The sequence below is a fragment of the Centroberyx gerrardi genome, chromosome 22, assembly GCF_048128805.1.
Source record: "Centroberyx gerrardi isolate f3 chromosome 22, fCenGer3.hap1.cur.20231027, whole genome shotgun sequence".
In the NCBI taxonomy this organism is placed as follows: domain Eukaryota; kingdom Metazoa; phylum Chordata; class Actinopteri; order Beryciformes; family Berycidae; genus Centroberyx; species Centroberyx gerrardi.
This window is the reverse complement of record NC_136018.1, coordinates 9,190,062-9,217,134: the sequence shown is the minus strand read 5'-3', so window position 1 is coordinate 9,217,134 and position 27,073 is coordinate 9,190,062. Positions and strand designations below refer to the sequence as shown.

General features: G+C 43.4%; 1 protein-coding gene across 2 annotated transcripts in view; it reads left to right on the top strand.

The window, feature by feature from the left end:
• Positions 1–811: 811 nt before the first annotated feature.
• Positions 812–27,073, top strand: part of rbm33a (RNA binding motif protein 33a) — a 31,715-nt gene continuing 5,453 nt past the window's right edge. Inside the window, exons 1-18 of one of the 2 annotated variants that reach the window (XM_071899301.2) lie at positions 812–957; positions 6,259–6,337; positions 9,208–9,256; positions 9,838–9,911; positions 10,078–10,393; positions 12,341–12,505; positions 13,021–13,189; positions 13,417–13,625; positions 15,685–16,012; positions 17,058–17,119; positions 19,730–19,859; positions 20,288–20,634; positions 21,345–21,617; positions 21,860–22,171; positions 22,651–23,418; positions 25,218–25,403; positions 26,275–26,475; positions 26,886–26,974. In XM_071899301.2, coding sequence (XP_071755402.1) covers positions 939–957; positions 6,259–6,337; positions 9,208–9,256; positions 9,838–9,911; positions 10,078–10,393; positions 12,341–12,505; positions 13,021–13,189; positions 13,417–13,625; positions 15,685–16,012; positions 17,058–17,119; positions 19,730–19,859; positions 20,288–20,634; positions 21,345–21,617; positions 21,860–22,171; positions 22,651–23,418; positions 25,218–25,403; positions 26,275–26,475; positions 26,886–26,974 — 3,776 coding nt within the window. In that variant the 5' untranslated portion in view covers positions 812–938. Of the gene's footprint in view, positions 958–6,258; positions 6,338–9,207; positions 9,257–9,837; positions 9,912–10,077; positions 10,394–12,340; positions 12,506–13,020; positions 13,190–13,416; positions 13,626–15,684; positions 16,013–17,057; positions 17,120–19,729; positions 19,860–20,287; positions 20,647–21,344; positions 21,618–21,859; positions 22,172–22,650; positions 23,419–25,217; positions 25,404–26,274; positions 26,476–26,885; positions 26,975–27,073 lie in introns of both variants that reach the window. The other variant, XM_071899300.2, reaches the window with a different exon arrangement.

Here is a 27,073-nt window from a genome sequence, read left to right as displayed (position 1 = left end):
TGGACCCACCCTCTCTGATGTTATTGCTATAATAAAGGTTATCCCTAAAGATGCTAAAATTAACATGAGGTCAGTCAGTTGGCCTTATAAGCCATATATCAGTAAACATCAAAACCTGAGCATAAGACAGTAATGTTTAGGGAAATAATAGGTTTTCATAAAAGGATTTGACAGGCTCCCACACAATATCTAATAGGCTATATTGTTTACGATGGCCCTGCCTCAAAAATGGATGGAGGTTGTGCTTTTGGTGGCGTGTTTATCACTTATTTACATTACATTTACATTTACATTAACACATATTTCAAATAGCCTAATTTAAAACTGAAAATGTTTGTTTGACATTGTTAGCATTGTACATAGCTTGGTGGCCCACATGGGATGATGAGAAAGAAACTCATAATGGCTATAAACTAGACCTGCACCTGCCAGATTTCTAGGCCTTACTTACAAAGGGGAGAGGACCTTGTGAGTCCCTGGACGGTCTATGATAAACACTACTCATCCAATTCAGCAGAAGTCAGTATCTTGATAAATAAGCCTATTAAAAGGTCCTGTGTTATCGATTGCAAATTTGAATCAATTGCAAAATCTATTATATTGTATAACATATAAACAATGAATACTTGGTAATAAACTGAGATAGACATAGCAGATCCACAGTCAGCCTGTCTTTTCACCTGCTGCCCTGTCACCCAGTCCACTTTAGTGAAGCAAACCGATCGGGGATCAGGATTGGGGTTTCCCACCCACAATGCATCATCACTGCAATTACACAGCACTGCCATGTTTGTGCTTTGGTCGTGGATGGACAGTGCTGCAGCAGCGAAGTACTTAGCTAGCTTCGCGTTTTGTTCCGTTTTGAAGGCGAAATACTAAAGATGTCAATGCCGTCCCCAGTTTTGTAATCAGACTCGACGTGGAAAGCGCCTCGCATCATGGCAGCCAACGCCCAGGGTAAGGAATATTAGCTATTATTCATGATAATGCTAGCTAGCCAGCCTAAAGAAGTAGCATTAGCTAACGTTAGGTAGTTAACAATAACTGCAGCTACGGTGACGCTAGGCCACATATCGGACCCCGTCCCTGAATGGCTAGCTAATGCCTTTAACAAACATCAACGACCACCGGGATTTGGTTGTCTTCGCTGTAAACAGGAATAATTAACTCGTGCTATTTAGCAGCTAACATGGCGTACATTTATTTTAGTAAATGTTAGTTTGATGTATTTGTTCCCGACTAGCTAACGTCAGGTAAAGGTTAACATTTCTTGGCTAGGTGGCAACTGTTATTGTCGCCTGCCGCCTGAATTTCCGGCTGGATATACTGTTAGCAACTGTCTTTGTAGCTAGTTAGCGGTAGCTTTAGCTGAGAGATCATTAGCATGTTAGCCTACAGTTTAGGAAGCCGGACAGTAGCAGATAATGATGGCATGAAACGTCCCACACGTGTATGATGAAGTAACCCCCCTCAAAATACCATATTATTATTTGATGTATAATACCCAAGAGTTTGAAGCTATTCGATTATGAAGTGAAATAAAGGCTGCGTGGTTGCTGTCATGTGTGGGCCTAAACGTAGCAGCAGCAACGCTAATATGAGTCTGCCCCGATCACATAAGGACATCGGTCTGAAAGAACACACGGTTCTTTTGGTAATAACACGTATGTCACTTGTTTGACCTTCGCATTCAGTAATCAAATCTGGACATTTATTTCCTGGCCTTGTCGCCAGGAGTGGGACTTGGCAGGGACCCATATCAATAGAAATCTAGTGCAGTGTTGATGCACTAGATTTCTATTGATATGGGTAACATGCAACTCGATTTTCCAACAATTTTCAATGCAGTCACGATTTTGTTTTGATCCGACTACAACAACCTGTTTTTTTTTCACCACTTTACTGCAGCACCCTTAAGAACATATCTGGCATCTCAATTAAAATCTGAGTCCGCATATAGACGAGTTCATGAGGTGAACCACATGCGTCTGGCCTATAAACGCACAAATTCAACAAATGTGGCACCATTGGGGCTTAGTAAGTAAGCTTAGAAAGCACATTGAATAGAGCCAGTACGAAAACTGTGGGAAACGCAATAAGGCGTCAACCTGCTGTTTGATTATGTGGTAAAGTTATGTTAACTTGCAGGAAATTAAAGAATGTACAATTTAGTTGATTCTCCTGAAATGCAGAGGTGTGGACTGATTTTAAACCATTTTATGCAGTGCCAGGAGAGTGTACATGTGATAATGTCCCTATAATGCATAAACCTTACAGTTTTTCTCAGTCGCTTTGGTGCATTTCTCAGATCAGAATTGAAATTCTCAAAACTACTTGTTCAACCTCCACATCATCTAGTCACTTGTGCACATCATAAAAGCAATTTCTCATTCTTTTGAACAAACTGCTTATGCTTTGGCACATTCATGCAAATGATTATGTACAATTGTCTGCTGTTTCCTACATTATCAATTGCTTATGTCATGTTGATCAAAATGTATTATACTGGTTCTCTGTTGAATAGTCTTACCCCCCAAAACATCTAGGCATTAGTTCATTGCATAAGTCATTACATGCAAAATGGTTGAACCAGTTGTCATTATCTGTCAAGCATATTTTCTATACATTTCTATTAGACTTTTTTTGTAACTGTGTCCTGAATTGATGAATTGCTCTCAGTTGAATCTTGACTTTCACTAATGAAGGGGAATGTGTGAAGTGTTAGATCAACCAATGATCAACCAGTTCTCTAAAATAGCTCAGAGGTGCATCTCATGAACCTTCAATTGGCAAGCATATATAGACAGAGCACAACACAGTGTTTCAATGTCTGACAATGGAAGAACAACAAGGAAATGAACAGGGTCAACAGCCGGGAAGAAGAAGAATTCCCCATACAGCGCTGCATGTACAGTTCTGCCTAAGGGGTGTTTCCTATGTTTACATTTCTAATTTTGTATTTTTTTCCTTTGTGCTATGCAGTGCTGTAAAACAGTCTTATCTTTTTCTTTTCTGTATCGCAATGACATGGTCTGTCAACAAATTACAGTATAAACAGTAAAAGCGTAAATGTGAATCCTGTCCAATCTCTTGCAATCAATCTCCCACATACAGTAATGTGTAACTTTGTACTGTTGAAATTGATATATGCCATACAGAAAAAGTGCAGCCTTGTGCATTTTCAATCATTGTCATCAAAACCTTAGCCATAGTTTACATCAGAAAATACTTAACAGAGTACACTCTTATATTGACAACATGGCTAAGCATTTTGACTGTCTTGTTTGTAAACAATGACACAAGGACTTGTCATTCTGATGGCACTGACATGTTCATTGACATAAATATTTACTTTTGAGAGATAAACTAAGGATTTTGAGCAAGTTACGGGCTTTTGCAGGTAATCCATTGTGTGGTGCTGTTTGTACGAATTGTTTCGAGAAGCAAATGTTAAGGATGATTCGAGAAATGTACCAAAGCGACTGAGAAAAACTATAATATTCAGCTTGTTGTGCAACACTGGTTCACTATGTTGTATTGGCATAAATCTGTTTTTGCACAAATCGTTTGGATTTTGCAGTTTGTTGTACATTGTGTAACAGGCCATTGGTTCTACTCTGGTGAAACCCCTGAATGTGGTTAACTTTGTGTGACACTTTTTATATTGCTTGAATCTTCAAGTTCATTCTTCCCTGGAGTAACACAGAGGCCTAGTCCAGTCCACAGGTTTGCTGTTAATGTACTTTTTGCGCAGGGTAGCTGGGTAACGTAGTAAGTAGGGAGACCGCCCGTCAACCAGAGGTATCGGGTTTAAGCCCCTGTGTTGGCAAGCATCTGCCCTGCTGGTGTTGTTTAGCAAGACTGAATCCCTACCAGCTCCAGGGCTGCTGTTCTGTAGCTGACCCTGACCTCTGACCTCTGTGTGGTGGAAGGCAAGTGAAAAGAGAATTTCACTACAGGCATTAATTTATTATCTTACTATTATTGTAAGGTGACTTGGCCAATTTGCACATTTCCTATCTTCCACTGTTACTACTGGCAGTACATCTTAGCAGGTTTGGCTAACAGGATGTAAACAATGCTTCTGTCACTCATAAAGTTTTTGATATTTTAGGGTTTAAACTTGCACTAGAAAATGCAAGTTCCAGAAAATTGTACGTCTTGTAAAAAGAGTCATGAAAGACAGAGCTGGAATCCAGCTGGAAACCAGTTACATACAGGTGACAATCTCTTTAATTGACATCCCTCAGTCCTCCTGGCTCAACCCACAGTGCACTGTACCCCTCATCCTCTTTGTCTGACCAGGCAAGAGCCTATGTTGATACTTGGATGCTTTGCACTTTGGAATGAAAAAAAGTTATTACTAGGGATGCACCGATCCGATACTGATATCGGATATCGGTCCGATACTGACTCAAATAGCTGGATCGGGTATCGGTGACAATGGGGCCGATCTATTCAATTCAATTCTATGTTTATGTCTACGTGCGCATACTACGTCATGCGTCAGCAGCGCGCCGGTAGACCCGGCCATTTGCCTTCGGTCCGTCCGGTGGCTCCTCCGGTCCAGCAGCTCCGGAGGATCCCGCCTGCCGCGCGCAGCGTCTCCCGCACTGAATTCTCGCTCGTGGGGCGCGAGCCTCCCGCAGCTAGCATCCAGGCTAACAAGCTAACCTGGCGCCCAACCCTCATAACAGAGCCGGGGTCGGGGTGAGCTAACCGGGGGTCGGGGGTGAGCTGACCGGGGGTCGGTGCTGATGCTCGGTAGTTAAAAACACACCTGCATGAATACTTTGTCTCGGTTATATGTTTAAACTCTCCCGGGTCACCGCGCGGCCGAGCAGGCTGCCATTTAACCTGCGAGGTAAAGTAGTTTTCCACCAATTATACAATCGGCGCGTCCAGCCAGACTCTATTCATAAATCCAAGGTTTACGGGGACTCGGCTGTAGGTCAACGTTGTTTCCTGCCACAACACGATTTAAAGTGTTTTCCGTGTTCGTCAGGTACTGCTGCTCCATTCGGCCGACACATAGTCAGACTAACATACCTTGATTTTTTTTCTGAGGGCTGTTTCATAAAGCAAGATTACCAGTTAAGCCAGTTATTTCAGTAATTTAGGTTTATTCTGCATATTTTGAATGTTTTGTTTTTACCAAGTTACTTGTTTATACTACTTGTGTGAATTGTGATTTAATTTATCAAGTTTGTTTGCACTAGTTTGTGACTTAATTGTGATTTAATGTTTACATTTTGTTCTCATTTGATGCAGTTGTATTGTTTTATACTGGAATTTTAATTCCTGACCAATTTGTTGCTGCATTTAAAAGGTTTACACTTGAATTGTAATTCCTGTTAATTTTGAAGATGTTTTACCAAGTTGCTGGAGCACGATTATTTATTATTTTAATAATAAATAACAATTGAGTACATTTATATCTATGTATTTATTTGTTACATTTTGTTTTACAAAGTTAGGAAAGCAATGTTAAAGTCAAGCCTGATGTTGCCTTACACATAAAAGAATGATCCCAGTCTCTTCCACACAGTGAGGCATAGCCTACAGTTTATTAATTAAACACTGGTATCAGATCGGTACTCGGTATCGGCCGATACCCAAAGCCCAGTTATCGGTATTGGTATCTGGACTGAAAAAGTCGGATCGGTGCATCCCTAGTTATTACAAACAATTACACCTACAAACGGTGGGAGTGAGTTGTATTGTGGAATGGACTGTCTCCCATCTCTGCATTAGGAGGGAAAAGGTCTAAATATTTCAGTTCCTTGGAGGCCGGGTAGTAGAGAATGAAGTATCTCAGGACATCAGAGATGGTTACAGAGCAAAGGCCATCTGATGCATCAGTAATGTTGTACGTCTCTGTACCTCTGACCCAGTCTTACAGCTTAGAATGCATCGATTGTGTTAAGGATGGAGCTGCGTGGGCAGGCTTGATAGAGATAACGAAAACCAAACCAACTTGTGTTCTCTTGGGAAGATGATACATAATAGGCTGCCTGGCCAGCCTTGAACAGTCAGAGAAGGCTGGTGTTTTTGTTCTCTGTTTTGATGCAGCGGTGGTAAACCTCTTAAAGTACAGTCTTTGTATGTCTGCTTGTTGACTCTGCGCGTTTCAGACTTTAAGAAATCCCAACAGACCAATAGGACAGAATGACGTTAACCCAGGAGGCTGGCATATTTTATGAACATGGTCCATTGCACTGATCACAGGCTGTAAATAAAACTGTCTGTCTTTTGCAGATGATGACTTTGATGAATATGACAAACCAGGCGCGGAGAGGTCACGCAGGAGAAGGGGTGAAGACGACGATTTAGACAGGTAAATCATTTAATCATGTGTTTTCATGTGTTGAAAGCTTTGCTTACTGTACAGACGTGAGAATGTAGCATTCACAAACTGCTGTGGCAAAGTCATGACCGAGACATGTACTTGGTAGTCCATAAATTATTGCATTCTTGAAGTCCAGTACCGTCCAAGCCTCTTATCTTCCCATAAAAATAAGTAGTTGTAGTCCGAATTATGTGCCGGAGATCATTACTTTTGTGCATGTGCAATACAACAGGGCATTTAGGTTTCAAATCTCTGGGGCTACTGATAGTTTTGATTGAACAACTGAAATACAGTATGATCCAAGTTGTCCCATCAAACAAGTGAATCAGCTTTCCTCTACTGATATTATGCATTCTGCTGCTATTCTTAAAGGAGAACACCGGTGTCATTTAGAGTTATAGCCCATTTACTATCTAGTTGATATTTCACCTAATCTTTTTGAAATCTATGCCGTGTGTAATTAGATCTTTTTTTTAACATTTACTTGTTTTTCGTTGTTTTTAAAATACAAACTTTATAGTGTCAAACCTATCTTGAAATTAACTGCTGTCCCTCTAACAAAGATGGCCTAAATAAAAAGACATGGATGTGACATGTTTTGAGGGATTAGGCTATTTCATGGTGGAGATTTCATTTCTCCCTGTGGGTGTCAGGTGATGAGCAGAGTGTAATGTAATGGGCGCACTGATGTTAAAACACTCAACATGGGCACAATAAAATAACGATAAAACCGAAACGATGAAAAAAACAGATTAAAACTTCATATTTATTGTGATGGAATATCTAGCATGGGCATTTTTCATGTCTGGAAGTTTTTCATACTGTACAAGAATGAATGTCAGCAAATGTTTTTTTCTGAAGGTAGGAAAACAAAATATCTCTAAATATGCTGACTGTGTGCAGACACTACCAGGAATAATGTTAAGAAGAGGGGCGACCTAGACGAGTGACACAAACTAAAAAAAAAATTGGTAGAATATGTTAATGCAGATAAAATACATTATACTGTTCAGTGTGACCTGGAGCTTGACGTATCAACCAAAGAGCTAAACACCAGCTGTTTGCTATGAATTGAGCAGGAAAACATGCAATGCACTAGGCCTGACCCTGAATCTTTGATGTTTTGTATCACCCATTTACACCTGGTATTACAGTGCCATCTGTATCTAGATATGGTGTCCGGATAATGTTCAATCTGATCACGGCCGTTGAATTTACACCTGGTATTTATGTGTCCTGATTGTCTGCATTCTGTCGGCAATGTGATCGATGTGATTCACGCGCACTAAAATGCGATCTGTATATGGATATTTTATCTAGATAAGAAAAAACGCATGTTAAACGCATACAGCACGTATTGCGATCGGATTGTGATCAGGTCTGTGCGTTGGAGTGGGATATTAGCCAGGTTGATTGATGCCTTTAGTATTGATGATTGATGTCTTTAGTAAGTAGCAGTGTAATAAGTTAAGGAATAATGTACAGGAAGCCAGTCAATATCGGAAAATAAGCCCTGACAGGGTGAATCAAGACCCCGGCGCAAACAGAGCTGTGAAGGGGGTTTTTGAGCAACGCTGTGCTTCATAATCAAACAGTTAAACATTAGCCGTGTTCACACCTGGAGTACTGCCACATTCTTCTTCTGCTGGCCACTGAGCAGTTCCACTGGAGTAATTGGAGGTTAAGTGCTTTGCTCAAGGACACATAGACTGAAGGTGTGGTGGGAGGGGAGAGCGTTACTAATTCACTGTCTCCGCCCAGATTGTTTCTAAGATGTTCAAGGATTCCAACCTTGACCTTTCAAGCTCATTTCTCTAACATCTAGGCCTCTCTATCAGTGCCATTACCTAAACAAATTTCAAAAGTTTTCTATTTTCTTACAGAACTCTTGAGTTGATCTTCTATAGCTAGAGCTGCACCTTTTATAGCAAAAATGATAATCCAGACTGTTTTGCTAAATATTGTGATCATGATTATTTTTCTCATTTCAGGTAGCAGTCTTGTTTTCTATTTTACTGTTTTACTCTTATTGTGGTCCTTATTTACAAATTCAAATAATTACTACTTTATTACTTTGGGGCACAGCAAAGCCCTCAGGCAAACTTTGAGCTAGGGCTAAGGTGGTTTAAAACCAAAGTATCTCCAAATGACACCGGAGCTTCCTGCTAGGGCTGAACAATTAATCGAAATTTTATCGAAATCGCAATATGGCCTACTGCAATTTTCAAATGGCAGGAGGCGCAGTATTTGTTAAAGGTGAAATGTGTGTCAAAATACCATTTTAAATTAAATATTGTTGTGCTGCAGAGATGTCCTGGCCTACACATTATATTCTACAGACTTAAGAAAACATCTTTGTTTGGTACAGATCCCCGCAAAAATCACACCATAATCATTTAAATACGTTTTTCAATGAAAATGAGAATAATGATGTCAAAATTATCATTCCCTCTAATATCGCAAATCATATCGCAATTGCAATATCAGTCAAAATAATCGCAATAAGATATTTTTTCAAAATCGTTCAACCCTACTTCCTGCTTCTGTTTTTTTAACTTTTGTTTTGGTCACATGGGTGCACAATATGTATTCAAAGCTTAGAATTGGTCACGTAAAGGAAGCACCTAATATACCACACCGGGACTGTCAGGGGAATTGAAAATACAACTCATAGTCATAGCCATAGCCAAGTCATAGCCTACCAATCTACCAAAAATTATTTTTACGGAGATTGTGATGGCAGGGATTGACAGCACTTAAAGCAATATGTTAATCATGTTTGGTGAATAGACATAACGCGCTGTGCTATTAGCCGGCTTTGCTAACCTTTTATTGATTGTCTTTTCTCCTTTATAAAGTGATCTGGAAGAGGATTTACTGCAGGAGGATTGGCTGTCAGGTAAAAAGGTAAGACGAAACAAAATCTCCCGCAATCCTACTTGCTTTGTTCACACTGGTTACAAAAATAGTCTCTAACCAACATGTGGGTGTTCCATCGATTACATATAGAAAATGGGGAAATAATATCCAAAACAGTATCTGTTGGTGATGGTAGCACATTTAGATAATAATAATACTGAACAGTGGGCATGTAGCAGGTGGCTCCTCCACAGGGGGATTTATTGATGTGAACCAGGAGGAAGTACGGTGGACAAAAAAGAACTGTCTTAACCTGCCCAGATTGCCTTCACCACATGGGAATAAAGCATCCTTTTGGGTTGGAGGAGATCCCCTGCCCCCCATCCCTGACACACAGTCACACACACACACACACACACACACACACACACACACACACACACACACACACACACACACAATTTCAGTTTGAATTTTAGCCTAATTTTAGCCATTTGCCTCAAACACAATAAAAAGCGTATGAATATGCACTACTGTGGCCCATGCTATCTTGAAGCCCGTGCTTGAGGAAGAATAGAATAAAATGTCCCTGTATTGACTGATCTGACTGCTGCTGCTTTTTGTTTCAGAATCCCTCAGAAGCGTCAGATGAAGAGCTGAATGACGACCTTCTCCAAAGTGATGATGAAGATCAAAATATGAGGTAAGATGACTATTTCCGTGCCGCATGTTCAAGTTTCAGTCGGTTTAATGTTTTTTAGTGGTTAAACCGACAAATGTAAGGCACAATTTGTGCATATTGTAGCTTTAAACTTCATTTTTGTTTTCTGGAAATCTGAGGTGTTTTTGTTGTTGTTGTTGTTTTTCAGTGGCCAGGATGTGTGCTTCAATGCCACATTTAGCTTGGGCACATCCTATGACCAGCAGGACAACTTGCAGGAAGCAGACTACACAGATGACATCGTGAACCTGGGTACAGAGGGCTGCGAGGAAGGGGATGTAGAGGAGGGGGGGTATCAGCAAGAGGGGGAAGAAGAGTACACAGAGGAATACAGCCAGGGCAACGACACCGAGATGCCTGAAGACCAAATGGATTACACTGGAGAATTAGCTGAAGGCGATGAAGGCTACCAGGATGAAGTGTTAGACATCCAAATCAATGAGCCCATAGACGGTGAATTTCAAGTGAGTCCTCACATTTGCTCCCTCACGTATGCGTGCACGTGCACATACAAACACGCACACACACACACCAAACCTCCTCCCTCTCCCTTGTCTATCTAACTCTATTGTATCTTAGAGATAATGTCAATTTTCTTGTCTTGGTATGGGCATGGTGAGGATTGAAATCTATTCAAGAGACGGAGATGCTGGCTGGCATTGTGGGGCAGGGGAGGATTAGCTTCATTATCACTTCCCGCCAGTTAATTTCTCCGTCTTGCTGACAAAGTTTGTGTTGACAGCTTGTTTGGCGTGAGGTAATGCTCTGCTGTCGCCTCCAAATCCCCGTGCCATTGTGACCTTGGGCCCTGTATCTTTGGGGGAGTAAGAGGCTGCTTTGTGTGGGGGAGATGTGCTGCCAATCGGCGGAGGTTAATGTGGGGGGCTTTTATCTCGGGCTTTAGACTGGATCTGATAAAGTCTCGCGCAGGTGAAAAGATTATTGACCTTCCTCAGGACACCCCATACAGTTTTCTAATGATTGATGCGAGTTTCCCTTTTATTCGTTTCCCTTCCCTCTTAGCCTGGACTAAGAGGATCAAAGATAAGAGCAGATCCATGTGCAAATGTCTGTTATGGTCCATTTACCAAGGTGTGATGGCGTTTGGCACCTGACAAAGATATATTAGGCTACCTCCTTTTTTCCATACCAAGATAAGATGTTGACCTTCTTACTGAGGGTGCACCGCACTACTCTATGCTTATTTGGGATTTTGGAAAATGTCTGCAGGTGTGGATGCGCATATGTATTCTTATGTGTAATAACTATGTTTACAAGGTCACTAAACTGCCTGGGCTTGACATTTGTGTTTGCTGCGGTATTCATTCAGCAGTACTGTGCGGAACAGTTTAAAGGATTAAGCTGTTGTGTCCCCTTGGGGCGGCCTGTCCATCCGTCTCGTTTGCTGAGAGGGTTTTTTTCTGCATTAATATGTGCTGTTGGCTGGCAGGTTAATGGAGCGCAACACCAAACACCGTTCTCTGACTTACAGACTGACCTTATTTAGCAATGAATTTCTGTTATCGGCATGTTTGACTTATTAGCAGCTCCCGTATACTAGATATATATCACCAAGTGTGCACTTGTTTTAGCTTGTTGGTTTGCTGGAGTGACTTTAGACAGATGATGCATAGATCGATGCAACTGGTTTTGGAGGGAGTGATTGCAATCTGAAAATTTTGTTATGGAGTTGTGGAAACTGACTTGTCATCTCCCAGAATGTTTGTGTCTGTGTGTGATGTTGTTGGCACTGAGTCATGAAGTTACAGTGGGGCCAATAAAGGAGTGATTTGTGAAAGAGCCAGTCGATGATATTTTCACCATCATTGAACCGGAGAGGAGTGTTTTTATCTGCGCCCGCATTTCTGTATATCATGTCAAACATTTACATCTCATTGAATTTCAAATGCCGTCAGGAATAGTAATGAAGCCTTGCTCCCACTGTTATGGTAATTCAGGGGGGGGGGGGGGGGGGGGGGGGGGGGGGGCTCGGTGGTGCCTCCCCAAAATCCGCTCGATAACATTTCAATGTTTTCCTTTATGCTCTGTATGATTTTTTTCATAAACAAGTTTACATTTCCATCCGTCTCAACTCCAATGTTTTTTCAGCATTAGGCCCAGTTGCTAAACTTATCTTAGCCAGCCAAATAACTGAAACCTTACAGCTAAGACAATACATTCATATTTAATAAATTTTCCTATTGGATTTCAGTTGATAGACTACACCTCCATTTACTCCTTATGCTTAGGTATATTTGCCATAGCATTTTTTTTTTTTTTTTTTATTGTATTTTTTTTCCCTCAGATAAAATACTCTCTTATCCAGTAATGACTGAAATATGATTGACCATTATCAGAGCATTGTTACCACTTAAACTAATGAATTCGGGTTTTCCATTTGTTGTTTTAAGGATGATGAATACACAACAACCTATGCTGATGAGCCACTAGATGAGCATGGAGTCCAACAGGAGGAGGCCCCCGAGGAGGAGGGAGAGATGGGGGGAGAAGAGCAGCAGCAGGAGCAGGAGGAGGAAGACACTCCCGGGGGCTCTCAGGTCTTTGACTCAGAGGAGGTAGGCTGAGACTTCTCTATATATCACCTAACTGACACTGTGTGTACATTGATTACAGTGATTTCAGAATACAGAACCCTACACATTGGGGTTGCAAACCGCTAATTTATTATCTTTCTGCTCTTCATCCGTACATAAGTCCAGTTTCATTTGTGCTTTTGATAGTTCACTGTTTGAAAGTAAGCTTCTGTACAGTCATGCATGGTAGTGAAGTATAGTTTTCTCTGAATGCTCTAAGACGATTGTGAGAGTTGTGTGAAAATTCACACTGAGGGTGTGAAGATTCATAGTTAAAGTTACATTTTCACGACAGTCAAACTTTTACTTCCAAGTAGATACTGCTCAGTAAAAAATAGGCAATATTTGTGGAGAATTATTTTCTCAAGCACTGTAAACCGTGATGGTAGGAGTGAAGTGTCTCACCCCTGACTGACAGAGCTGAATTTGCACTTGATGTTGAAGGAAATGTATTGGAATTGTAGGATGTTGTCAACATGAGAACATGTCTTCTTCAGGTTGAGAATGAAGCTGAGCCCGAAGAAGAAACAAAGGAGGAATCTGATGAAGAGGATGATGAACATGAAGAGTCTGGTCGTTTACGGTTCAAATCGGAGAGGAAGGATGTCTCTGTTGTGCGGTTGGCGGACGCGGGCAGTAAAAGAAGGAACATCCCTGAAACACTGGGTACGAATTATTCCTGCCTGTCATAACTCATCCTTCATACAGTGATAGCCAGATTGAATCCCCTAATATTTTCCTCTCTAGACTGCAATAGGTTTACATCCTTATTTCAAGACCATATTGAATTCCAGTCTTAACGCTGTACTCAACGAAACTTGTATTGTGTTCCAGTTTTAACAAGTTTTTCCAAACGGTTCATGCTCATGTTTTCCTGTCCCACCTACCATCAGAACTGTCAGAGCAGGCCAAGGCCGATTTGATGGAGTTTGAGAAACAAGAACAGCAGAGGAAACAAGGCCGTTTCGGAGGCCGAGGGAGAGGAGGAGGGCGAGGCAGAGGAAGAGGAGGCTTCCCGGGGTTCGGAATGATAGATTTCCGAGGTGACAGAGGAAGAATGATTGACCAGAGGCTCCCGCTGATGGGAAACATGGGCATGCAGGTAAACCGTTGCAGAATCATCCATCTGAGCGCCTTTAAAGGGATAATCTACTAATTTGGCTACATGGAATAATGCATCTCTTGATACTCAGCCCACTCCTCTTAAAGATTAGCTGAAGGGAACATAAGGGCTTCACTGGATAAGATGATTTGAAATTGCTTGTCTCTGGCTTTACTCTATACCTTCTTGCATCCATCACATTTATGACAAGGCTGGATGTATTTATACTTGACATGTATTTTGTTCGCTAGTGCTCTCTTTGCTGTCTAAGACCTCTGGAGCTGTGGTCGTTTGCTCATGAAAAAAGTCAATTAAACCACTCCTCTGCTCCCCTTATCAATGTTGATATATGGATTACACCAAAGCATTTGGCGGTAGTCCATTTAGACAGCATTATACAAAATTAAATTTGTTCTTTGCCCAGGATTTAGTTTTCTTGTGGGCTTTTATTATTGGATATCTCTCCAAGCATATAATCCTTTCATTTACATTGCTCATCAGTTCATACAAGGCCTTTGAAGGTCTAGGGAAAAGAAAGTCACTTTAAACATGCAACCTAAATAATTAAGACTAGTGGTGATTTTTAATAAAGCAGTGGGAAATTATTTGGGAGTTATGAATTGGGCCATGATTATTCACTATTACAATTCTCATGAATCCCAATGTTCAAGATGCTACATGTAATATTGTCTCATAAATATGTCACTGTTAAACTGGTGTTGATACTAGGGATGCACCGATCAAGTTTTCTTGGGTCAATTCCTATTCCCCAATTTTTTAACATTTATTTTTTATGTTTTATCTTATGTGTGATCAGCTGATCACCGTTCCAATGATGCAGTTTACCCAGACTTCCTACTAACAATGGCACGTCGTGTAAAAGTGCACAGCAATTTTAAGGACTTTTTACACGGGAGGCGACAGCCGCATGCGGACTCGCACCGCCTCTCCGCGGCACTCACCGTGCCTCATGTGAAGGAGAAAAAACAGCTGGTGCTCCGCGTGTGGTAACCATAGAAACGGCCGTAACGCACAGCTGTGTAGTCCAGAAGATGTTGCTATAATTACAGCTAGCTAGCTAACAGTTGCATATGTTTACACAGAAAAATATAACTACTGAATTGTAATGTAGCCTACATAGCCTACCTCATACACCCACTCTTGCACCGACACTTTGAGCTCTCTCATTAATGTCCCGGTAGTTGCTTAGAAAGCAGTCATTAAGTTTTGGGAAATCACAGACCTCAAGAATCAACTTTCCCTCCATTTTTCAAACTCAGTGACAACAGAACAATTCTCATTTCAGTAGTCAGGCGACATGGTGTCCGCTGATAATCAATTGTGTGGTGAAACTGCGTGTTGCGGTGTCAAAAAGTTAAAGACAATTCAACTGTGGCTGAGCGGGCGGGCGTGTGCGCGATACGAGCACGAACGAGACTTTCAATCTGCCCGCTCCTCCATGTCACCCCGCGCACCGCTCATTGAAAATGAACAAGGACCAGCCGATTGTCGCTTCCTGTGTAAAAGGCCCTTTACATCAGGCAGTTGAAACAGTGATCGACTGATCACTGATGTCCTTTCTAGAATGTTTACTGGCTTATTATGATCAGTGGCCGATCAATCGGTGCACCCTTAGTTGATACATCCTAATGCTAGCAGAGAACATGGCTGTTGGTGTTACAAACAGTAGTTACAGTGCTTCATGCATTAATTTGGTCCAGTTTGGTTTCCTCAAACAGCTTTCTGGTAGGCTTGTAAATTCTACATTAAAAGCAGCAGGAAAGAGAAATAATGAAATATGGCATTAGCAGGGGCTGTAGTCTTACTTTTTATATCACTAAAAATAGTTGCTAAAGAATCTGTGTATAGTTCATCCTTAGCGGAGACTTACAAGAAATTACTCTAGGAAACCATCATCACTTTTGGTTGTGAATTGACATGTTGGCTTGTCAGCGTATGACTGCAAGCAAGGATAGCAGATTCCTCCAAGAAAGCAATGTGTCTTGACAGGTTGTTTTGGTTTTCCCTCCTCTCTCTCTCTCCATCTCCCTCCAATTAGCCGCCGTCCTCCAGAATGCCTCCTCCTCATCATCCTCATCAGCAGCAACCGCAGTCCCAGCAGCACCACCACCACGCTCCGGGCCCAAGAGGACCTCCTCCCTTTCAGGAGCACGGGGGCCCGCTGGCCCAGCAGCCCCTCCAGCCCCTCATCCCCCCACACATGGCTCACCGCTCGCCACCGGTGCGGCCCCAGATGGAGCCGCCACCACGCATGATGAGCTCCCCGCCACCCAACTTCCCCCAGCATCACCAGCAGCAGCCTCCGCAGCCCAAAAACATCCACATCAACCCCCACTTCAGAGGCCCTGCGTCCTCCTCTGTTCAAGGTAGGCCGATATCCACTTTCACTCAAAGGCTTTTTCTTTGCTGTTTTGCGCTAAGTAAAAGCATTTCCCCCTCTTTTCTGGGTTCACCATCGAGGTGATAGGATGCTCAGTAGAGGTACATGATGCCATTTTGGTTGGCAGTTATCCTTGCACTGCCCTGAAAGGTGTCTGGATTAGAATGTCATTTTGTTGTTTGGTTGAATGACAAGTGAATAGCTCTCTCAGCCAGTAATGGGTTTATCCTCAATTTTTTTTTTTCTGGCAGCATCACCATTTCATTCCCTGAGATGGGTTTATCTGGCCTGTCTGTCCAGGCTACGATTGAAATTTTGTTAGCAAAGTGTGTGTGCATGTGCGTGCGCACGTGTGTGTCTGTGTGTGTGTGTGTGTGTGTGTGTGTGTGTATGTATGTGTGTGCGTTGTGTTGTATTGCGCTGTCGGGTGGGGGTTTGGGTTTTGCTCCTGAGAGGAATACGTGTACTGGAAGATCAGGGATTGCCTCTGGTTATGATTAAGTGTGTGTGTGTGTTATGATTTTATATATATGTTTGTGTGTGTGTGTGTGTGTGTGTGTGTGTGTGTGTGTGTGTGTTTTTTTTTTTTTTTAGGGATTGAGTCCAATTGAAGGTTTTCCAGTTATCAGTTTTATACTAAACCTGATTTTGTGCCACTGTACCAGAAAAATCCAGTTCAGTTGCATGTTGTTTGTTTTGTTGTTTGAAATGTATTGTGCCAAATGTTGTCAAACGACAAATGTCTTAACTTACTAATTTTTGATGCTGAATTTGAGAAATGAACCTCATACGTTTAATATTTCCTTTAGCTGCTGGCCTATGCCCAGCTGTGTAAAGATGTAAGCAACATCTCCGAGGTGAAATTTAACATGCATGCCTGTGTAACAGCCTTTAGCACAGAGGTGTCTAATGGGCTCTCTCCTTTTCTACTATCGCCACCCTCTCTCTCTCTCTACTGCCCCTCATTTTAATCTCTCTCCCCCTCCCCCTCTCAACACCCCCTTCTTTTTCCTCTCTCTTTCTCATTGCAGTGCCCTTGATGCCTCCTGCTCAGAGCCAGCCCAGACCTGCTGTGGGTCCTCAGAGGTTCCCTGTGAGTAGCAGCTGCTCCTCTCCCTCCCTTTCGCCTCACTTTCTCTCCCCCACCACACGGTTAGCGTGCCTCTTTGTGAGGGCAATATCATTATGGCAATTAGACCGCCTGCCCTGGCCAAATACTGTTAGAGCAAATCTGTAAACACTGATACGAGTCTGGCTGCACAACTGGAAATGCTTGATAGGGGCTTTAGGCGGTAGACTTTTGGAGGTCGGGGCTGCAATAGCGGGACTTAGTTAGCAACTCTTCATGGATGGGCTGGGGCTCAGACTAGCCAGCTTGGCACATAATGGAATTGTGAAACCAGGATATACTGCCAGTTAAATTTCACTTTCCCCAAGTTTGTGTCCCAAAGCCAAGGAGACCTTTTTTTGAACGCTATTTGAATTAATGAAACATGGTGATGGTTCAGTAGGGCTGGGGTGAGCCTCTTGCCTTTTTGCACCATATATTCTGAAGGCCAAATTTCACGTCAGAGAAAATGGATCTTAACTCAGTAGCTTGCCTGTAAGAAAAAGGTTCTTTATTTCACTAACAAAGAACCCATCCAAGAGATGACAGGAATGCCTTTAAAGTGATTACTGTATTGGGGGAAATGGCTTGCCAGACAGCCAGCCAAAGTGCCTTAAGTTACTCCGTCCTTCTAGCTAATGATGCCCAGGCATCAGGTGGCGCTGGTGCTGACTGACACGTTCCTGGAAAGCACATTTTATATGGATTTATGCAAATCAGCTATTGGAAAATAGCTGCATCCAATTGCATTTCATGTGGATTTACAAGCCCTGTTGACAAATGAGCTAGGCTTTCATATTGGAGTCCATCTCTGTAAAAAAATAGCAATTTTATTCAGCTCTCATCCCCCCTCAATGTCAGTATCACCCAATTCCTGTTTTCAGAAGTGTGTGATTGTGGTGGATATTGATAGCAGGGTAGCAGGGAGCTGTTTTACCTCTTATCAGAAAGTAGGAGGAGGGGTTGGAAGGGTCTGCAGACAACTGGGCTGATGCACAGCATAGTGTTGGATTCCCCAGCTGTCAATCGCATTTAGGCTGCTGTTGCCAAGGACACAATTTGAAATGCAGGTGACATACCAGCCGGCAACATTCCATTTACCACTGGGCACCTGATTACTCATGATTATCATACATTATCATCCCATCAAATTTAATTGTTAAAAAGACTCGGGGAATGGGGGTCATAGCCCCTAGTATTACTGCATTTCATTTTTGCTAGCGGAGACTGGTTTTGAAATATTAATCTGGGTGCCAATTAAAGTTAAGAATATTTAATCAATTTTGATAATGACATTCTGTTAAACCAAAATAGTTAGATGAAGATGCTACCCCCTGCAGTATTTGATAATTTAGTCAGTCTGAGCTATACTCTTTTGTGGTCAATACCTTTTTGAAATACTGTATTTGCTATTGCTATGCGCATTCTGATAATTAAATGTTTTAATCTGAAATGCCTCATTGGTGACAGTCTCAGCGCCATAGCTGTTACTCTCATGTCAAAGGTACTTTGTCCTGAAAACAAAGAATATTCTTAAATGGCAACAGTCTGTATTGCAGAGCTTGTAAGAAGTCTTAACATGAAACCCAGAAACAAAACATCACTTCTAAACCCAAATTTCCATTCCCCATTGAATAGTTTGACATTTGGCCCCACTCCATTATATGACATTTGTCTTGGTTATCCCCTCTCTGCTGAGAGCTATCTCAGCATCAGTTACATATTGAGCACCCCGCAGCCTGTTTATCAAGGATTAGCAGTGAGAGGATGAGCTGCGTTATTTCAGAGGTATTATGTGGACACTAGAGCCCTCATTGTGCAAACCTGTCTGTCTGACCTTTAGAAGAGTATGATAGTGCCCACAATAACAATGTGATCCTCGCTCCGTGTAAGCCCCTTTGATTAACTTTCTGTTAAGCAACTTTTTGAGACCCTGGCCCTGTAGCATTCAAACACCTCTCCCTCTCTCTAAATACTGCCAGGCAGCAGTGGAATAAAGATGGATTAAGCCTTGATAGCATCTTAAGTAATTTACAATAGGCTTGGAGGAGGCAAGCAGCCCATTTGTGGAAGTGTCACGTGTTGAATAGCAGGTTAATTTTTCAACAGAGACGGATGTTTAAAAGAATAAAGGAGACAGTTATGAGGGGGATTCGTATTCCAAGGAGGGATTATAGGGTTGTTATCTAGTTTTCCTTGGAAGGTAGATGGGGGAGTAGCGTGCATGCAGTGAGTAGAAAGCTGTCGAACATACAAAATGGTTGAAACAAGCAGGCAAGCACTGATCCCCATCTGAAATACCTTTTCCTTGTTAGAGATGTAGGCTTTTAGACAGCCATATCAACAAAGCCCCAACTAGCATTAATGCATTTGCTCTCAAATTCATGCTCAAGGGTTTCTTAAATATTGGCATGCATATTGATGTTTACAAGTCAAGATTCTGCATCGTTTTAATGACCCTAGCCATTCAATTACAAGTACTCCCTGTCCAATGCAATACTCTAGCACAAATTCCCATTTTTCATTAGTTTAATTTGTTTGTGATTATGAAGTTCCCAGTATGGCCTATAATTCATGAGTTTTGTGTTTTCCCAGGGACCGGGAGACTTCCAGCAGCACATGCCTGGTAATTTTGGTCAGCCCCAGCGGCCCCCTCATCACATGGAGCCCTTTAGGAGCCAGCCACCTCCAGCCCCCCAGGATAGAGAGCCGCTCTTTATCGGCGGTGAGTCTCACACCCAGCCCTGAAAAGGGTTAAGAAGCTCTCTTAGCATATTTAACTCTATTGGGCATCACCTCTGGCGGTATACCTACAGGGTATGCTGCTAGCATTCTGGTGCTGCTCTATTAGCAGCACTCATGTTATATGCATGTATACATATATACATCTGAATGAGCCTTGGAAACTGCATTCAACATATAGTCCTGATTTTTCATTCATGGTTTAATGCGGAATTAAATACAACCCAATTGGTTGTTTACTCTCCTGTTGATAGAGATGTCGGCTTGTGTGTCCCCTGCCATAACCCTATACACCTGGAGAGGGAGTCACTGATGTATTGAAACTGGCTCTTCAAGGCGGGAAAAACAAGAAATTGACATCTTTGTTGTGTTCTTGTTGTTGTTGTTCGATCTCTGCTGCTGTTGGCACAGAGCCACGGTTTCCTGGGCAGCACATGTTTGACCACCAGAGCCCCAGCCCTCTGATGAACAGCAGCAACAACCTCCACCAGCAGCAGCAGCTGCCCGGCCAGGGGCACATGGGCTTTGGCCAACCAGGGCCATCCTTCAACCAGCCGGGCCAGGGCCCGCTAGGCCTGTTTCAGAGAGAACCTCCCAGACCCAACCTCCCTCCCCACCAGGGCCACCAGGGGATGGTCGGCTTGAATCAACAAGGTGGCCCCCCCAACCAGCCCAGGCCCTTCATGGGCCCCCGGCAGCCCTTTGGCCAGCAGCAGGGAAACCTTTTCCCCCCTCCGCAACTCCAGTTTGGGATGCAGGTACGACTGAGAGTAAGTGATATTTATAACCAATAGATGTGTGTGTGTGTGTGTTGTGCTCTGTGCATGAGATGATTCTAAAGGTTTGTGATGTGTTTACCCACAAATGACGTGCTGTTTATTTGTCTGTTTCTTCGCCAATCGTGCATGAATTTGCTTGCTAAATATGGTAATTTGATCCTTTTTGCCATGATGTTTTCTTAGCATCCTCACAATCCTGCCTCTTAAAATTCTTGTAAAGGCGCCTGGCAAACAATACGCATGCTTCCTCTATCATGAATTTATGAATTTTGCCGGGTTTGCTCTAGATTATTAAAATGGTTGAGACTAGAGTAATGAACACATAAATAAACCAGACTAGTTTCATATTCGCTGCTAGTGAAGCGTTGAGGAGAAAGACTCATGTTTATTTGAGAGGCCCCTCTCTATTTTGCTGTCGAGAGGCATAGACAAGGGCTCCCTCTAGTGATTGAGTCACTGTTGTAGTACTACTATGCGGCTATATGAGGACACCCATTGGAGGTTAATCATATGCAGAACATTTCCTGATCCAAGAATACTGAGAAAAGCGTACATAAAGACTGATAATATTGTTTTTTGTTTAAAACAGGATATGAACATTTTGCATTATTTGGTGCTTCAGTACTAATGAATTCTCATTCTGCCAGTTTACTCATGTTGTGTTTTTTCTTCTTTTTCTGATATTTCAGGGCTTAATGCACGGCCCTCCTCTCTCCCAGCTCCCGCATCATGAACCACTGCAATCTCATCAGCCTATGCACCAACAGCAGCAACATCATAGGCAGGACATGCACCATCAACAGCAACATCACCAGCACCAACTAAATCTCAATGAGCAGCGCCCCATGATGCACCACGGCCAGAACCCCTTCCATCAACAGCAGGCGCATGGCAGCCCCAGGCAGATGAACCCCCGCCCTCAGAACCCCCAACAGCGCAATGTTTCCAATAGGCCGAGGATGGTGAGAGATTAACATATTAGTTGTATCTCTTTTCTGCCCACACTGATGAATGTAGCGGCCAAATTGGGTCCGTACGTAATCGCTGACTCATTCTAATTACTGTGCATTGTTCTCTCAGCATCATTGCTCACTAAAGATGTCACAAAACATAGTGGAAAACAGATATAACTGAATGTATATTAAGAATAGATTGATTATGGACGCAACATGACATTTTATTTATTTTTTTGCCTTTTCGACAGAGCCCACCCGCCTCCAAGCACCCGCAAATGCAGATCCTTCCTCAGCGCAACAGCAACCTACGGGAGCTCCCTGTAGCACCTGGCAATACAAACATGAACAATGCCCGCCCCACTGCTTCCCCCGCCTCTAACGTCAGGCCTGTTGCCAAGGCAACACAAGGGGTGCGACCCGGGCAGAACATTCAACCGGTGCCTGGCAGTGGCAGAGGAAGAGGCCAAGTTGTTGCCAAGTCTGCATCACAGCCTGGGGTACCAGGCAGGACAGTGGTTCGCAAGGAAATCCCAAGCACACAATCCAACACGGTACCACAGGTTAGCTTTTAGCACTCCTGCAGAATGGATGAATGGGGAAAAATATTAGAGTTGTTGACATATTGCCAACACAAAGATTTCAGATAACTGTACATTGTTTTTAAATGTTCTTCTAAATTGGCACTGAAAAGTATGTGTGTTACTTTCACCAATTTATTTATTTATTTATTTACTTATTTTCCATTTTCTCTGTTAAATTCAGTGATTCAGAAATGGTAAGCTCGACCAAGCTTATTAGTGTGCTGAAAAAGGATTCCCATTTATTAATGGCCCAATCATAAGGTTGTTAATGACAGCGGTTTCAGTCCATTGGCAAGAAAAGATCAATACTATCACATATTTCTCTGGGGTTTTGAGTTTCATTACAACTGAGTGTCATGCCAAGTAATATGGTGCAAATAGAGAGCAATGGCGAACAGCTCCCGTTCCAGTCAGAGGAGACAGGCAGTGATATTGTCAATTTGTGTTTTGTGTCACAGGACCCTGATGAGGATGAGGAGACGCGGCAGTACCGTCTGAAGATTGAGGAGCAGAAGAGGCTAAGAGAGGAGATCTTGAAGAGGAAGGAGATGCGAAGGCAGATGCAGGCTGGCGTCAGAAAGAAGGAGCTGCTGGAGAGGATCAATGCCCAGTCAAACTCCCAGAGCCAAGGCCCAGCTCCCACCCAGATCCCCCCCTCACAACTACAACAGCAAACACCGCACCCCATACAACAACAACCACAGCAGCCACAGCAACAACTACAGCAGCAACTACAGCAGCAACAGCAGAGACAATTTCCACACAGACCACAACCACCACAAATGAACCCTAACCAAGGCTCCCCCTTCCCCCCCAACGGCACCCCCCAGACCCCTTCGCCACGCCCCAATGTCAAGACACGCCTGCAGATGGCGAAGGGAGGCGTCCCGCAGCAACAGACTCCTGGGCCTGGTCCAAACCAGCAGTGGCAGCAGCAGCAACAGCAACAGCAGAATCAACAGCAGCAGCAACAGCAACAGAGAAGGAACAATGTTCAGCAGAACCTAAACAGGCCTGGTGCTCAGATCCAGACCACCCAGGTCTCCCAAAGGAGCATGCCCATGCAGGGTGCCTCCTCTGTGGGTCCTGGCCAGGCCCAAGCTCAGGCTCAACCTCAGGGGATTAAACCTGGAGTGAAAAGAACTGTGATGCAGCGGGCCAAGAATGCTAGTGGTGAAGGCCTGCAGATTCCACAAAAAGTCAGAGTCGTCAAACTTTCAGGAGCGGTGAGCGTATGTTTTCTCTTTCACCTGACACTTTTTTTTTTTTTTGGTCCTACATATGTGATACTCTGGAACAGATTCACCCACGAGGGAAATGACCTAAACCAAAAGAAGTTTTGAAATGGTTTTAAATGCCACTGATTGCCCTTATAGTGTCTATTTTGTAATCTAGAAGATTTCTAACCTATGGGAATGACACATGGTGATGTCTGTGTCATTTTGGCAAAATTGATCCATTAAGAGTTCCCCCTCTTAAGCTTTGGGAACTGTTATTGAAGCCAAGATGCCTTCACGCACATCTTACCTTTAGAACACAGAAAGGCTGTAGACATTAAAGAGACCGGTATGACATTTATCTGTAGAGTTGGGGACATCTCGTCGCTACTCTTAAAGGTTGATGTCCTCTTTTAAGGGCAGAAGAGTATTCTCTTAAAGATGCCTAGGAGAGGGTAAAACAAGAATGACAGTAACGCCGACAAAGTCCAGAATTACCACCCCTTGTCACTGCCGGCTATTTTACACTCATTTGATAAGTTACTGCTGTGGCCTTAATTACACATTAATCTCTATTGAAAAACCACAAAGGCGCGCATGTTAAACATTCGTACTTGTCATTGATGAGGCATGTTGGTGAGATGTGATAGTATTTGCAATAAGCCGCTTTCCGACTCCATCCCAGAGGATCAAGCTGCAGAGCCAGAATCGCAGGCTGGCTGCAGATGAAGATAACTGGGTGTCAGTGCGTTAATGGAAACCTGTGCAGAGCTATCTGATGTGCCGCATCTCGGAGAAAAAAAGGGGGGTGGGATGTGAGGTAGAGAGAGAGAGAGAGAGATGGAAACGGAGAGAAAGAGCTAAGGCCCGTAGCTGTGGTGAAAAGAAGATTCTCCAGATGCTCCCTCTTCCACATTGTTCTGCTGTCATCAACGGCAGCCTGACAATGTTATCTTTCTCTCTCTCTCTCTCTCTCTCTCTCTCTCTCTCTCTCTCTCTCTCTCTCTCTCTCTCTCTCTCTCTCTCTCTCTCTCTCTCTCTCTCTCTCCCTCTCCCTCTCCCTCTCCCTCTCCCTCTCCATCAACTCATCTCTCAGGTGCGAGGCAACAAAAGAATGCCAATCCAAGACCCTTGTAATTAATCTTTCTTGGTGGGAGGGCACCATAATACCTGTGTAAGAAAGTTGCCACTTTTGAGGATTTGGATTTGTATAGCTTAGGCACACAGATAAGGGGCAAATTATATTTTCATCAGGAATAATACAAAGCAGCGCAAGGCACAAAAGCCGGAGGGTGGAGGGGGGGTGGTGTAAGGGGGATGGGGTACACATCAAGCTGCTGTCGTTCCAGTGTAATGCAGCTTAGCATTTGATGGGTGCAATCAGGAGCTGTGATTTCTATAGGAGGGATTAATCCATTTACTCTCAACTGGGGACAGGTCGGAGATATCGCTGCTTTTCTTCCCCTGTATTGATCTGTCACATCTCTCCGCAGAGTCGGAGAAGAGACGACCTTCAATTCCTCCCCCTCATGTCGACAGAGCTGAGCTGTGACTTTATTTGATAATGAGACCATCACCTTGTTGGGTTGATCTTTTTTTTTTTTTACACAGCCTGTCTGATAGGGATCCAGCTCCAACGCTAGCACATTTTCAGTTTGCTTTGTGGATGCGGCCTTGCATGTCTCCCTGTTGTCCGTGAACTTGACACTTTGCCTAAATAGTTACTGGAATTGTGTTCAGATGGCGATAAAGGCTGGAATGCTGTTTGAGGTGCTAAATGAGTGTTGTCCTCCATCATCCCCATCCAGGGTGGAAAGGGGCCTGAGGCCAGCGGCCCTGTCCAGCAGCAGGGCACCCGGACGATAGCCCAGCTCAACCAGGGCCCCCAAAGGAAGGTTACCATGGCTAACACCATGACAGGACAGCAGCTACAGAGCATAGGCGTGACACCCCAGGCTAGCCGAGGGGGCATGGGCAACCCACAACACAACAGGGTATGTCGTAAATGAGCGCTTGGCACCCTTCTGTACAGTGGATACCTGCATCCATTCCACCTAAAAATATTAATGGTGCACACTGTGTGGTAATGGCAGTTCTGAAATAAAAGAAGCTGAAATGTCCTCTGTAAAGTTGTCCTGTGCCGCTGGCGCTACCCTGGCATTCAGTAGACATACCAATCGAGCAGCAGTGGTAATAAGACAGGACAGTATGCCAGGTGCTGGAGTATTGACAAGCTGAAAGCAGTGTAACACGGGGGGCTACACAAGGTCCCCTGGCCTCTCTGCACGCCTGTCACCACCAGGCTGCTGTCACAGTTACCATACTCACTGACGCTGACAGGGTAAGGCAGCCACCATAACGTTTGCTTGGCTCCCCTCTCTCTCTTTATGCCCCCCCTAACACACACACACACACTCACACATACACACACGCTCCCTCCTCTTCTCTCCTCGGGGTCTCTCCCTCCTCCTCTTCCTCTGCAGCTGAAGAAACATACCTCTCAGTCACGAGCTCCTATGAAGATACAACCTATGCACATGCCACGCACTCATCACGTTCTGACGTTGATGTTCTATGTAGAAATATGATAAGTCAATCAAGTGAGAGCTTGGGGTATCTGAAAGGTGGGGGAGGAAAAAAAAACATCCGCTTTTTAAATTTTCATTTGTGCTGAGAAACAGTAGACCCTAGTAGATATGTCACATAATTCCTCTCCACGCGGTTGAATGTAGGATTAAAACATCAACCTGCCTGTATAAGCAACAAGAGGTTCAATCTACTTTTTCCCCTCCTTTCTCTTTCTCCCTCACCCCCTTTTTTCCTCCCTTATGTGGGCTATTTTTCTCCCTCTTGGTTTGGGCGTAGGTGGTTGTCCCGGGCCGAGGCCGAGGCAGAGGGGGTGCAGGGCCAGTGGTTGGGCAGATGGGACGAGGTCGTCCGATGGCCACCAGACAGAACCAAAGGGGTGCAGACAGCCAACCCTGCACTGTGTCCATAGAGGGCCTCTCCTCATCCACGACTGACCTTCAGCTGAAGAACCTTCTCAGCTCCATCGGTCCCATAGAAGTAGGTACCAGCCGCACTGCTTGATATTTTCCTGAGTGCAAATTCAACCTAGCTTCTACCTCATGACTTTGTAAAGTGTTGAGTTGGTGTAAACAGTAACATAATTCTTTGTCACCCAGGAATTGAAACTGTAAGCATACCGTATACTTAGCCATCATTTTTATATTTAAGAGAAGTACCTCTTGGTAAAGACTACAGGTTTATTTTCACCCACCAGCATGTCAGACAAGTGGCAGTAATGAAATTTCCCTACTATGATCCTGTAGCGCCCTCTGTTGTAGTTTAAAGGATGAAGCGGTTAGAGAAAATGAATGAATGAACTTCTCTTCACCGCCCCCACTCCCTCTTGTGGATGAGAGGAGCCTTTAGTTGTATCTAATTTTTTACTTCTCTTTTTTTGCATATTGTAGATGTTCAAAATGATGCCCCAGCAGCGGAAAGCCATCGCCACATTTTCCAGCCCCCAGCATGCCGCCAGTTTTCAAGTGAGCTTCCACAGGTAATCAATACCACTTCTTCCCCTCTTTATATCTATAGACTTAGCAGTTAAATTATCACATATTGTGGTAGTACACCCTGAAACATTCATAATGCTCAC